Here is a 15,233-nt window from a genome sequence, read left to right as displayed (position 1 = left end):
TTAACACAACTCAGAAGGAAACCTGTGGTGCTCATCAGATTAACAAAAGCAGCCCTTAACTGGGGTGCATCTGGCTGCCCAGCTCTCCAGAAAATATGCAGTGGGGGCAGATAAGGACCAAGGTGTGCAGAGAGTCATTTTCTGTGAGGCTTATCAGCTAGCAGGCCTGCGGAGAAAAAGAAGCCACCATCCTTACCCTGTTTTTAAGCTGACCAAGGCGTCCTCTACTCCCTTCTGATTAAATTTGGTCATGTACTGATGCATGTAGGGGTAGTTATTCCGAATGTTTCTTTCCGTACTGCCATTGGGCACCGTGCCAAATCGAAAAGGTGGGGAATAGTCGTGAGGTCTCTGAAACTGGAGAGAGAGAGAAAGGAGAAGGAAGAGGAGAAGGAGAAGAAGTCAGCCATCACTTTGCCTTGTGTCAGGAGTTAAACACATGCATGCATTAGCACAGCAAAAACACATTCAGTTTTGTGCTTCTTAATCACATCTCCCACTGGTCTGTGAGCTCCAGTGTCTGTCTTGTTCCATGCTCTTCCCCAGTACATACTGGCTGGGTACACAATAGATAACTTGTTGGACTGAACTTTTTGGTGCCATTGTAGACAGTAGCCTAGTGGTGAGCACTGGGGACCTGGCAGAGCTCAGAAAATGTTGGTTGAGCAGGAATGAAGGTATTATTTTCATTTGGTTAATTTATCCATCTCATGATAAAACTAGAGGCCTGGTGCACAAAATTCGTGCACGGGTAGGGTCCCTAGGCCTGGCTGGCGATCAGGGCCGATCGGGGCCTTCCGGCTGCTGGCTGGGGCCTTCCTTCCCCCGGCTGCCGCCCCCTGGTGGTCAGCACACATCATAGTGAGCAGTCGAACTCCGGGTCAGTCGAACTCCCAAGGGGATAATTTGCATATTAGCCTTTTATTATATAGGATTTTCTGTGATCCCCACCAATCACTCTGAACTTCGTTTACAATGATGAAGGGGAGCAGATTTTGCTACCCCAAAATATGTTTCTTTGCCATAGGATTACTTGGAGCTGATTATTTTTTTTAAAAAATCAGCAGACACAGTAGAAGCTCTGAAAACCATGTAGAAGTTACCCTCCTGAGAGAGACATTTACATTTATGAGGAAAATCTCCATTTGTAAGGGTGTCTTTCTTGCTGTACCTGGAAGAGGAAGATGACTAAGTCTCTAGGAACTCTTACCAATGGAAAAGGCAACTGACTTAAGTCTACATAACAAACATACCCTTGTTAACTGTGCTTTTCCTGGTAACCTCGGGTAATTGGTCTCCCCCCAACATCTTTTGTCTTTATTTAGCTGGAAATGGTATTTAAGGTGGTAGCTTGGGCTATTTAAGGGAGTTACTCCGTTTTCTTGGGTATCTTCTATGCATACAGGAGTTACACTTGTTATTAAATTTTTTTGTTTTTTTCTCCTGTTAACCTATCTCTTATTATTGGGGGGAGAGGGGCATTCTCAACCAGGAACCTAGAAGAATAGAGGAAAAATTATTTTTCTTACCCTACAATAACTATATGTCACCACTGACTCATTCTCTACTCACTCATTCATCCATACATGCAATACTTATTGGAGGCCTAACATACTCTAGGCATAATGATGGCAGGCTCATGAACATTTGTTAAGCTGATGTCCCTACTAAGCATTAGTTTCTTAGTGGTTCCCATGTTGTGAATGGAACCTCCAGCCTTCATGAAAGCTCACTGTCCATGCCCCACTAGTCTTCCATGATTGGCTAATACTGTCCATTTACAACTTCAGCATTTGGGGCAACCCGAATAGATTAGGAGTCCAGAGAACTGGGTCTGAGTCCCCAAAACACAATGAAAATCTAGAGGCAACACAGGCCAATGGCTACAATTCTGAGCTCGGGTCCACAGGTTGTAAAATCAGGTTCTATCACTTACAAACTGTGGGACCTTAGATAAGGCACTTTCTTCACACTGCCTCCATTTATATGGGAAACATATCAGTACCTCTCCTTGAAGGTCAATGGGAAGGTCTAAAATTATAACATTTGTCAAGTAATTAGAATAGTGCCTGAAACAGAGTAAGCACTCAAAAATAAAGCTATTATTGTTTTCATTTTTACTGTCATTATGGGCAAAAAAAGGAAGGTGGGCCTCCGTTTTTTGTGAAATATATAACTCTGAAAGTAGAAAGTGATGTAATGAGACAACGGGCTAAGGTCTAACTTCCACTGTTCCTCAGAGATCACGCTAGTAGCCCCTCCTCTTTCAGAGGCGAGGACCTTGAGACCCAGAGAGGAAAAAGACACCCAGCAATTCCATGGCAGGACCAGGGCTAGAATCCAGAGGCCCCTTGGACTTCCAGGCCAGCATGCCCTCCACGGAGCTGAGAACTGCCAGAGAAAGTGTGCAAGTTTACCTGAGTCCGGCCAACCAGATACATTATTCTCTTTTTCAGACTTCATTTCACTGTTAAAATTTCCAGTTAAAAACCATTTCCCCTAAATTAGCTGCTGCCTAATAAGCCGCCACAACAGGATTTGAGGGAAGTGGCCATACATCGTCCAAAGGAGAGCCTCCTAAGGGTCGTTGCGGGGAGTGTGAGTATATGTGTGAGTGTGAACAGTAAAATGCTCTTTGCACTCAACCCAGCCAACAGCAACTCAACTCATCACTGAAAGAGGAGGCCGAGCCCAGGCTCGCTCGCCGGGCAGCTAGCTGCCTGCTCTGGGAGACAACAGTGGCAGTTCATAAATCTAGGTGTTGTAGCAGCCGCTCCCAACCTCCAGAGACAACCAGAGAGAGCCAATTTGACTAACTGCCTCCACTCCCCTCCCCATCTGTTGCAGAGGAGCCGAGGGGCTCTGTTGGAGTCCCTTTCATCCCTGCCTCTGGTTTGCACAGCGACAGGCAGGTCATCAGCCTCTGTGATGAATTCCCATTCTCCACTGGCCTTGACTGTACCGCTATCCACACAGAAGTCAGCCCAGCACCGGGATCCAGGAACCTTTCCCACTGGACTCACAGCTGTCAAAGGTTTTACAGCATGACTCACAATGCATCTCCCACTGCCACCTTGCACACACACACACACACACACACACACACAGGCCACTTCACCGTGCTCACTCTTTCTACATGTGGTATACTCGATGGCATTCATTAGGCTCTGTTTTTTTGAATGGTCACACCCCTTACATTAATTTCACGGCTAAGGAGTCACTGGTCTACAGTGTGAAAAAGAAGGGCAAGCACGACTCATCTCCTGAGTCCCAGGCCCTCGAGCCAAGGACACATTCTGTGTTTCTTGGGGGAATAGTTTCTAGTGCCACTTTCTTCCAGGGAGTTCCCCGTGCAAGTAGAAAGAGACCAATGTGGGCTTTAGCGTAGGAACAGGGGATGCAGAACAATGCAATCATGATCCCCAGAGCCAGTGGAACCCTCATGGCTTCTTTCCCCAGGCTGCCCTCACTGTTCCTGTTTACTGGCTTCCCTTGAACTTGGGCTCAGAGCGTTCAGCTTCTCAAGTGCCACTTAGGAACACAGTCATTGTGAGCAGCTGCGTAAGTTCTCTGAGCCTCAGTTTCCCTGTCTGTAAATTGGGGGTTGCTTTTGCAATTAATCACAGAGAGCTTGGAACACTTCCTGGCATCCGCATGCTTGATACGCATCACCTGTTGTTGCTGAGCGTGCCTTTAGCCACAGAATGAGCCAGTGCCCTTCCGCTGTGGAGAACAGAGGATTGGAGGGGTATAATATTCTAATTATTTTCCTCATCCAGTATGTGGCCAGGTCTGAAAGTCGTCCAAGTGATTAAGACGTGGCAAGCAACTTATGATGGAGGAAGTAGAGATGCTGGTCTGGGAAATAAATTGTGCAGGAAGAATGTGGCACTTGCCCAGGACCTTTCTTTGTTCCTCTTATGAACCAACACTACACATTTATCAGAAATATCTGTCTTCTGTGGCTGTAAATCAGGAACACTGGCAACTAGAGGCCCTATTTCTAGTGCAGTCTTCTCCCCCTGGTGGAGTTCCTCGGGCTTCCAGATGTCAGCATTGAACAGCTATGGCCCTTAAGAGGCTCAGAGGCCTCCATTCGACCAGTAAGTATGGAGGGCCAGGGCCACCGGCAGCACGACCGCAGTGCCCAGAGGCAGCACGACTCCACAAGAGCCAGGGCACTTCCCCCAATTCCCTCCATTGCTGTCACAAAAGGCCACCTCAGTGCAATATCATTTCAGACTCCAGAAGTGAGGAATGGTTGAATCAGTCATGGATGATGACAATGAGGAAGAGGAGGGTGATGAAGAAAAGGGCAGGGAAGAAGCAGTAGGTTACTTCTAATCCTCACACCAACCTTGCCAGATGATACTAATACCACCCCCCCCACCTTTTATTAGGATACTAAGCCTTGGGGATACTGACATACTGAAGGCCATATAACCATTATATGGCAAGGCCAGGATTTGAATCCAGGTCCATGTGACCCCAAATATGACATTGCTCTTCCCACTACGTTAAGCTGCCTCCCAAAGATGGGTTTTCCCTACCATAGTGAGTCCCAACAGTTTGGATTTCCAACTTTCCTTTAATAATTCCTAGGGGAGCATCTACCAGCGAATCCGCCCACTTGTTATTTAAACCCAAGCTCATCTGATCACACCACGGACTCCAAAGGTGCCTCTGCACAGCAAGCACTAATCCTGCAAATGGCTTAACGTATTGTAAACCTGAGTTGTTACACAGGTATTCGTGTTTTAAAAAGAGAGAGAGAGAAACCCACTGTGAACAGTATTAAAACAAATTGATTCAATATAGATTTGTATTGTGCAAACTTTCTCGGTGTATCTGCTATTAATCTTCTGGGAGCACTTAGCTTATTTACTCCAAGAACGTTGCTGTTTATCTAATTGTATCAAACATTTAATTAAAAGAGCTCTCTGCTTGCCGCCGATGCTCTGAGGTTGCATCTGAGCTGTGTCCCACGAGGACGCAGTATCTGTTACTAGGTGTTTCCAAATGAGAGAAGGTCAGTCAAATTATTAGTGGTTCTAATTAGTTTTCCCACAAGCGGCCATATTATTTAGAACCAAAACTATGTAGCAGGGGATTTTTTCCCCTCGTCTTTGAAAATAGCAACAAAAAGCAGAGTAGACTGCCAATGATTTTCTTAAAATATCCTCGCATCCAGGACATGGCTCCCCAGTGCTTCCCCTGCACCTCCGGTCACTTCTTCTAGAAACTGTACCTTTGCTCCCATAATGTGATAGAGTTGGGTCACGGGGCATTGTGCCTGTAGGGGACTTATAGGCTCCAAGGCCCGTGCATGCTTGCAGTCTCCTTTCATCCTCCTCCAACTAGGATTTCCAACTGACAGGGAGGGGTAAGAAGACCCGACAGGTTACATGCCAGGAAAGCATCTCGGAGCCCGTATGAGGCAGAGAGCCAATGGGACCCAGCCTTCCATCTCTGAGTGAGGGGCTTTCTTTATCTGCTTCACAGATGCCATATGCTTTAGGCGGGAGTCAGCCAGAAGTCGACCCTGAGCCAAGGACTTGGGTGAACTTGACTTATTAAGGAAGGGTGCCAGGAGAAACCAGGGAGGGAGTGGGGGACGGAGGTCAGGGGAGGGAGGAAGCCAACCCAGGGTGTAATTTTAGGCAAAGTCTCAGCCTCCGCCTGGTCTAGCAGGGAGCTCTGGAGAGGAAACTGCTTCGAGTTTGCCCTGCCTGGAAGCCGCAGAGCAGCCCGGCGTTTGTACCCTCTCACTGGTTGGTTACAGGCAACTGAAAAGATTGGGAGAAAGTTCATTCCCAGTTCCTGTGCCCAAAGGTAACTGTCCTGTGAAGATCCCTTGTAGGAGCCTTTACAGCAGCGGTTCTCAACCTGTGGGTCGCGACCCCTTTGGCGATCGAACGACCCTTTTACAGGGGTCGCCTAAGACCATCCTGCATATCAGATATTTACATTACGATTCATAACAGTAGCAACAGTACAGTTATGAAGTAGCAATGAAAATAATTTTATGGTTGGGTCACAACATGAGGAACTGTATTTAAAGGGCCAGAAGGTTGAGAACCACTGCTTTACAGCAAAGGTGAGGCTGGGCACACAGAGCTGGAAAAGGGATCTCAGGACACCCGGGGGGGAGGGGGGGGATATGCCGACAGTGTCCAACACCATGATTTCTTCATTCATCAGCAAGCATGAACTGAGCACCTACTAGGTGCCAGATAACTCTTTCATATGCACTCTCCTGATATCCCCTTCCCCAAGTCAATTTTAAATTTTTTAAAATTTGATTTATTGGGGTGACACTGGTTAATAAAATTATATAGGTTTCAGGTGTACAATTCTATACTACATCATCTGTATATTGTATGGTGCGTTCACCACCTCAATTCAAGTCTCCTTCCATCACCAATTATCTCCCCTTTACCCTCTTCTATCTCCCTGCACCCCACTTTCCCTCTGGTAATCAGCGTACTGTGGTTTGTGTCTATGAGTTTTTTGCTGTGTGTGGGTGGTTTTTTTTGTTTGTTTGTTTTTGTTGTTGTTGTTTTTGCTCTCCGTGTATTCTCTGTATCTATGAGTCTCTTTCTATTTTGATTGTCACTTTATTTTGTTCATTAGATTTCACATATAAGTGAAATCATATGGTACTTATCTTTCTCTGACTGGCTTATATCACTTAGTATAACACTCTCCAGGTCCATCCATGTTGTCACCAAAGAGTTCCTTCTTTTTTATGCCCGAGTAGTGTCCCATTGTGTAAATGTACCACAGCTTTCTTATCCACTCATCTGCTGATGGGCACCTGAGCTCCCAAGTCAATTTTAATCTCATTAGTTTTATCTCCTTTATAGCACTCATTTCTGCCTGGGATAGTCTCCATTCACATTCACTGGTTTGCTGTTTATTTCTTCCTTCTGCAATGAGAGTTTCACGGGAGCACCAGCTCAGGCTGTCAGGTTCACCACAGTGAAGCCAGTCCCAAGAGGTGATATCGTCCCTCGACCTGAATGGGGGAACCAGCGGTGAGAATAGGAAGACACTGGAGGCAGAGGACACAGAGTGCAAAGGCAGCGGGTTGGAAATGAACTTGGAGTTTTTAAGGAATGGAGAGGAGCCTTAGTGATGGAGAGGGAGGGGATATATGGCGTCAGCCAAAAAATAAAGGGCTTTGTCGCCATGGTATGTAGGTTGGCATTTACTCAAGCTACAGTGGAAAGCCATCAGAGAGAGGCCACGCACTACCTAGGGTGATGGCACTTTTGTGAGGGTGACTCACTCCAACCCCTCATCATCTCTCTGATGACAGGCTCCTCTGTACCTCTTTCAACCACAGCAGATAACACGGAAAAGCTGTGAGGGCTTTTTCTGGACTGATTTTCTATTCAGCAACTTATTGATGAATGCCAAAAGCGTATATGTAGACTTATGTCAACAAGATGTGATAGTGAGATTTTATAGAGACAAATTATCCACACACACGAGACAGAAAATCTTTGCAGCGCTGCAATCCTCATACTGCTGAGCTTAGCAAGTTGGGATTTGTTTTTGGAAGCTAGAATTTCAATAGCAGGATGCACCCCGTTTACCTCCTTTCTTCCTCTCTGTGCATTCTGAATAGCCACGCATACCCCGCAAACCTCCTTACATTTCAGTGGAGAATGAGAGCAGGTGTGATCACTCCCGTCTCAATGCAGTAAGCACAGCCCCATTAGGGAGGATTGGAGAGGTATTGGAGTAAAACAACTGGTGGGAAATGAAAAACTGATCCTTTCAAGTCCTTTGAAGACATTTCAGGTGAGTCAGGTGTGCTGAAAATGGGGCTGATTGGCCACAGAGTAAAAAGCAGCTGTTAGGCTCGGCCAGCATGGCTCAGTGGTTGAGCGTCGACCCATGAACCAGGAGGTCACAGTTCGATTCCCAGTCAGAGAACATGCTCGGGTTGTGGGCATGCAGGAGGCAACCGATCAATGATTCTCTCTCATCATTGATGTTTCTATCTCTCTCTCCCTCTCCCTTCCTCTATGAAATCAATAAAAATCTATGTTTTTTAAAAAGCAGCTGTCAGCTTCCTCTCTGGGTAGGGCTTAGAGATTTTTTTTTTCATGTCATAGATGAGGACTCCAAGGCATAGAGTCTTTAAGAGACTCCTCCAAGATCACAGAATCAGGAGGTACCTTTAGCCTAGAGCACCCCACTTCACCCCAAGTTTGTCCTGTCCAGGCTCAGGATCTTCCTCGACATGACACTCTCCCAGGAAGGTGGGCTGCAACCAGAGCTGGAACCCTGAGCCACAGGGCCTCATCACCGGCAAGAGCATCTAAATAGAAGGACTGACCACGTGGGGAAACTGCTCCCAAATTAGATCTGGAACCTTTCAGACCTGGGAGAGCGAAGCTTATGGTTCTGTTCCTAGCATTTTTAGAAATACGCCCATTTAAACTGAGAGGGGAAAAATCCTCTGGCTTTGTGCTTGAGTGGATGGATCTGGATGACAACGCCTGAATCGCTCCCTTCCAAGGGAAGAGCATTTGCGATCCATCCGCAGGCAGAGAGGATAGCAAGGTCACCTTACCTTTTTGTCACTGAGGCCCGTCACTTGGTCCACAAATTCCTCCTGGATCATGAAGGCAGCCAGATTGGCTGTGTAGCTGGCCAGAAATATGACGGCAAAGAAGGCCCACACGGACACCATGATCTTGCTGGTGGTGCCTTTAGGATTCTGGACAGGCACGGAGTTGTTGAACACCAGGCCCCACAGGAGCCATATAGCTTTTCCAATCGTAAAAGAAGGCCCGTGGGGTGCTGCAAACGACAGAAAGGACATTCTCAGCAGCTTCCCAAAATGTGAGTGTTTAATAACTACTCGATGGCCGCTGACAGTTGCTAGAAGATGGAATTATGTCACAGTTGTGACCCTTCATTGCCTCAGAACCACAGCCACCGTATCTCCTTTTTTTCTTTAAAAATCAGAATTTGTCCTATATTTCTATCTAGCTGGGATTTTGCCATGTTTCTTAAAAGAAAATTAAAGGACAACAAGAAAGGAAGAAGAAATGATTATGCAAAATGTGGATTTGAGTGACAAGTAGTGTTATGACCAGTTTTAAATTTCGATTTGATTTCCATTGGGAGGGCAATCTCCTCGATACACGTAAAGAAAGCTCTCAGAAACGTGGGGCAGGGAGGGGGGTTGCTTCAGTATTCATCCCATGTGCTATCGCATAAGAACCATGCGATTCAGTGGGACTGGTGTTTGGTATTCTAATGCGATTGCCCCTAGCACTTGCTCCTATTCAAACTCAGATGTAAAGTGTTCACAATATAGGAATAAAACTCTCTTCAAATGGAGACATGAAGGAACAGAACTACAGGGCTTAATTCTTCAAACACTTCACAGATGGGAGACGCTTGGTTGCAGGATCATGGAAAACGAACTGTGCTATCAGGGCACTCTTCCTCTCCGTGTACCCTGACACACTTGTGTCGCTAAGATTCTTAGATGTTCCCTGCAGCAGCCTTAACTCAAGAGGCAGAACAACATGTTGAAATGTATTGGGGTGAGGAGGGTGCAGACCAGAAAAAGCACACGTTAGGGCTTTCAGGTCTGTTTTGCACAAGAGGGGGAAAAAAATCAATGTATGCCCTCATTTCATTGTAGAAAAGGTCTTCCTTTAACAGAAGGTTAATTTTTATGCCATTTAAGTAAATGAAGATGTAAAAAAATGATCTGCTCAGACTTCAGCTGGAGATGCAGGCAGCGTGGGCAATAAATCAAGAGGCAGAAGTGAATGCAGATTGATGGAAGTGATGAAGTTCTGGGCAGGGAGCCTAGGAGACACAGGCTTTTCCCACACTGGAGGCCAAATGCAGGCTACAGCGATACTTATAATATCCATACACAACGCATAAAAGAAAAGGCAATTAATTGTATTCTTTCCGACCTCAGTCTCTTCTGTTTCTCTTTGCCCAGTTTTATGATCTTCTGGGCTCATTCCCAAGAGGCCGAGAACTCAAGAAAAAAATAATGAGAGTCAATCCACTTAACTTCACGAACCACTTCATTTTATTAAGAGCGCATGTTGATCAGAAGTGACAGCTCTTTGGGAGTCAGGAATGGGCAGTTGCAAAGGATCTGTCCGAGACTTTTGGGAATTCCTGATTCATGAATACTATTACCAGGCTATATAATTTTGCCATGAAGTGCAGTGAAATGGAAGCAAAACCCATTTTGCACAAAGAAACAAGTAGCTGCTATTTCCTGAGTTTCCACATGCAGTTGAGCAGGAAATAGAAAGCCCTGATGTAATGGAAAGGCTGGAGAGTTCGCATGCTAGGTTCTTTACTTTACAATGATCTGCTCACGAGTGCTTTGGCCAAAGGAGAAATTATTGCACATGATGGCCTCTGAATGATTTTTTTTTATTCTCTGAGATATATCTCAAATTTATCCACTTACCTCCATCTCCATTACCCCATCCAAGTCCAAACCACTGTGATCTTTTCTCTTGGGGATCATACACCTTCCTACCTAGTCCCCTCCTTCCAATGCTGCCACCCTTCCCATTGTCTTGACAGAATGGCTCCAGGGACCTTCCACACTGGCCACGTTTCATTCCCCCTCTTTCCTTCCATTATATATTGAGGAAAACCTGAAATGCTTACCACAGTCAGCAGCCTACCTTTCTGACTTCATCTTATACCATTGTCCACCTCTCTCACTTACATCTTCTCTGTTTCTTAAGCATATCAAGATCTATCCCATGCCAAGGCCTTTGTATTTGCTGTCCCCTCTGCATGGAATGCCTTTCCCTCCGTTTTTCTCATGACTGAACTCTTCTCATTCTTCAGGTCTCAGCTCCAATGTCATCTCTTCCAAAAGTCCTTCCTTGTTCAACCATCTTATTTAAGTAGCATCTCCATTCCATCAACTCACTTTGTTTCCCCCCTTCTTCTTGAGATTTATTACAATCTGTGATTATTAATTCGTGTATTTATATGTTGTCTCCACAACTAAACTCTCAGCTCCCTGAGGGTCAGGAAGTGTCTATCCAATTTACCACGTTATCCCCCTGCACCAGTACAGTGCCTGGCACATAGCACCCACTCAACAAATAGTCACCAAATATGCGCACAAATTCATAAATAGCACAGATGCTTATTCTGCACATGTGAAGACCTACTCTATTGATCACCCACAGAAAATCGTCTCAGGTTCCACTCTATCAGAAAGCTCCTTACTTGCTCATTGCGTCATCCTGTTAGTGAAGACCTGGGTGATGCTCCCATTCAAATTCAACATGATTTTTATGGCATTTTTACTATGTTTGGTTGATTGGAGATGGTTTAGGTAGTAATCACCACTCTTCAATGGTGAAGAAGAAGTGGGAGAACAATAAAACAAAGGTCCTAATAGATTCCCTGGACCTGCTGGCTGTTTCCAACATTGGATCTTCCACATGAAAAGAATATATGCGAATTAAAGCGTTTTGTTTTTGAATAACTGTACCTTGAAGATCTGCTGTCTTCTACAACCTCAAGTCATTTTTCAGGAAGGAGAGTTGGTCCTGGCACCTTTCTAATATACAATCCACTTAGAATTTATTGTGCACTGAGGAAAATTCACTCAAAATGATGTAATGTGTTTATATACATGACATGAATATTGGCTTGCGTGGGAGCCTCTTAATAAGTTATAGCCAATGAATGCCTCCCAATTCAATTTCCTATCTACTGATTGCCACTTTGTCAAATACACTGCACTAAGGTCAGGCGCTGTCAAGAGGAAAATATAACTCTTTGGGAGAAAATACCATTTTATAATTACATTTATTGTTGAACGAATATAATTATGATGCAGTACTTTGGATGATATTCTTAAACTAGATTCTGCAAAGCCATTTTCTTACACAGACTAAAGTTGAGACTCACTTCAATTTTAATATTTCTTTTGACACAGATATTTTAAATTAATTGCAAAAAATATTCATCAAATCTGCTTACTCAACAAATGGAATACCAGTTTCCACTTAACTATGAACTCCAAGTTATAACAAGACAAAATGCTTCATTTTGTTTTATCTCTTTTTTTTTTCAGTTGAAGTGAATAAGCAATACTTGTATGGGATTAAAAGTAATATCAATGACCATTCGTACAATGGTTTAGCAAGGCAAATACAGGATCCTGTGTTCTAAATATGAAACATTAATGGAAAGTAAATAGCATTAATGTTGAATCATGTTTATGAAGGGGTTCTCACCTTTCCCTTTGGCTAAGTTTCTGTTGTATCCAACAGGACTGAAGTATTCAAAGACAAAAACAGCGATGGCGGACACGATGAGCAGCATCACAAACATCATCACCCAGACGGAGGCGCTGAATGGTTCTGCAGAGAAACAGGCCAGAGGGATGGAGACATGATCAGTTTGCTCTTCCTCACAGCCAGGGCCAGCAGGAAGCCCAGAGGTCCATTTTCAGGCTCACCGAGAAACTTTCTCTAATGTGCATCTGATCGTTCAAAGGGAGCTAGTCATTTTTTATTCATACATTTGAACCATTCTTTATTCTACAAAATATTTGAGGCACTTTATAAGACTGCACAGACTAGGATAAAAATAGAGAAGAGCATATGACATTTTGCAAATCAGGTCAAGGATAATAAAAACAAAATAGAATGATAATACCAGGGGAGGAAGCTAGAATGCAAATAAAGAGGCCACAGGAGCCTATATAATCACAGAATCATCCAGGGAATCAAACCAAGGCTAGACTCCAATAGTCAACCATCAGGCTCCTGCCAATTAGCATGGGTTTTATTGTTGTTTCAATTTTTATTTTTACATGCCAGAGGGATGTTGTGCAGGGGATTCTAGAAGTAATGGGAGAGTTACAACCTGTTTGAAAAGGATCATAATGCATGGGGTTGATCAGAATATTGGAAGGCCGTGTCTGCACCACTGCTCACACACTCTCCCTCTCACCTCCTGCTAAGACAGGTGAGATCTCTACAATTTCAGAACCTTGTTGATGTTGGTAATGGGCTTCAATGCAATTGGAAAGTCATTTGAGGGCATTCCCATGACAATTCAATCAAAGGGCAGAGGAAATGAAGTAGTAGATGGATAGATGACTATTGCTCCTGAAAGTAGTTTCACAAGTTCATTTTTATGTGGAGGTCACAGGAGGGCAGGCCAACCCACAAGGTTCTAAATCTTAGGACACTCTAAAAAGTAAGAGATATTCTATGAAATAAATGAACATTTCTATTCAATCTGATTGAGGATATGAAAATGAGCTGAATAGAGGCATTTTATCTGTGTATGACATAGATTTGCTAGAAAATCACAGACTAAAATACTAAAAATGAACATAAAGCACTGGACAAAATAATAGTACAATACTTAATAAGTAATAATATAAGAATAAACTCTGTGTTTCACATACTCAAAACTGTACGCCCACTTTGGGCCCACCCTGGATCCTCACCAGAATGCATCATTGAAAAGAAACTGCCTTTGATACCAATGAACTTATAATCCTTTTTATAATAAGCAAACATTTTCTGAGGGTAAAATGTAAAAAGCCCAATAATACCTTTTGGACAGTAGACATTTTATTATTTTTAAATTGTTTTTCTGATGGAGCTAGTAATACTCATAAAGAACTAGGCTGATAGCAGACCGCCTTCTTATTAAAGTCTGTGACTACCTAACAGAGCTAGAGGTCATCACAAATTCCCACTTAATGAACTTAATATATAACAAGAAACTAATATGTCTGAAGCTTTAACTGTATTGGATACTTCTAAAACTTTGTGATGCCGTTTTTTAATGTTTTTTTTAATTGTTTGATTCTGAGAGAGACAGGGAGAGGGAGGGAGAGAGAGAAAGAGAGAGACATCCATCTGTTGCTCCACCCATCCATGCAGTCACTGGTTGACTCCCACCCTGGCCAGGGACTGAACCTGGAACCCCAGTGCATCAGGATGTTGGTTAGAACCCCAGTTCTAACCAACAGAGCTACCCGGTCAGGGCTATATTGGACTTGAGGAATTTCCAAACTTCCCTATAGCAGCTGTACTATTTGCAATGCAGTTTTGAAAGTGTAAATATGTTAAAAAAGCAACAGATAACAACAGAAATCACTTGACTTGTATAATACAAGATGAGCCTGAAGAAATCGTTGATACAACTGAAATTTATCTTAGTTAAATTTAGCTTGAGTAACAAACAATATTAGGTCCCCGAAATAACAGAATTTGGTAATGAGGTGTATCCAAAAAAGGGGGAGAAATAAATGGATAATGAAGAGATTAAAATTACTTAATATTAAGAATAGAGATGTTAAATTAATTCTCCAGGTTTGGTATACTAATGGGATAGTGTGTCTTAACAGAGAGGATCATTGTGATGAGCAAATGAACATGTGCATGGGAAACATTTGGTAGTATGTGCTGCACACTATATACATGTAACAGATTGGATGAAATAGCTGTTTGATTCTACAGCGAAAGCCAGACTGTGCTGTTCAGGGTCCCAAAAATTCATCCTGGTGTTTTAAAACATGCCCACTTATTGCTCTGATAACTCCCTTTTCTCTGCAGGTTGCCATAATATTATAAAACATCATCAGAGGAAACCCTCCCTGAATTCTATTCACATGTCAGAATGTGTGAACCCACAGTGGGCTTCATTTGGCAATTGATTCATCCTAGTCACTGACTGGTCAGAAAATTAGGTGGAAGCTGAGCAAGTAACTGATGCCAGATGATTTCCAACTTGGAAGGGACAACATCTATCCCTTGACTTGTGCGCATGGCACAGAAATATAAGTGTTCTGCTGCAGGATTCTGATTTTAGTAAGTTTAAATTAGGTTCCTATTAATGCCCTGAAGGGTTGCTATTGTCAGATAGCACACATCCACGCACGTGTGCGCACCCCTCCCCCCCCACACACACACCACAACAACAAAGAAAAGCACTAGAACAGTGGTGAAGCACTATCTATAATGTCTAAGGAGTGACCCAGAAATATGTTTAGATAACTCTGGATGACATCCTCTACTGGCTTAAAACAGATTCAACATTTATCCATGAGGGAACTTCAATCTATGAGACTCCAGGTCAGCATTTCTTTGGATCAAAGAATCCAACCTGCTTAGAAAGTCTTTAGAATTAAATGAATGGAAATATTGCAAGAGATGTCATCTCTGTCCTTGAAG

At 43.6% G+C, this 15,233-nt stretch overlaps 1 protein-coding gene across 1 annotated transcript in view; it reads right to left on the bottom strand.

Moving 5' to 3' along the window:
* Positions 1 to 15,233, bottom strand: part of GRIN2A (glutamate receptor, ionotropic, N-methyl D-aspartate 2A) — a 379,799-nt gene that overhangs the window by 56,269 nt on the left and 308,297 nt on the right. The window contains exons 8-10 of the mRNA XM_005871756.2: positions 12,273 to 12,398; positions 8,588 to 8,817; positions 197 to 357 (exon numbers count right to left, since the gene is read on the bottom strand). Coding sequence (XP_005871818.1) covers positions 197 to 357; positions 8,588 to 8,817; positions 12,273 to 12,398 — 517 coding nt within the window. The remainder of the gene's footprint in view (positions 1 to 196; positions 358 to 8,587; positions 8,818 to 12,272; positions 12,399 to 15,233) is intronic.

The sequence above is a fragment of the Myotis brandtii genome, unplaced genomic scaffold, assembly GCF_000412655.1.
Source record: "Myotis brandtii unplaced genomic scaffold, ASM41265v1 scaffold355, whole genome shotgun sequence".
NCBI classification, from domain to species: Eukaryota; Metazoa; Chordata; class Mammalia; order Chiroptera; family Vespertilionidae; genus Myotis; species Myotis brandtii.
The sequence above is the reverse complement of the archived record's forward strand: the minus strand, read 5'-3'. Positions and strand labels throughout refer to the sequence as shown.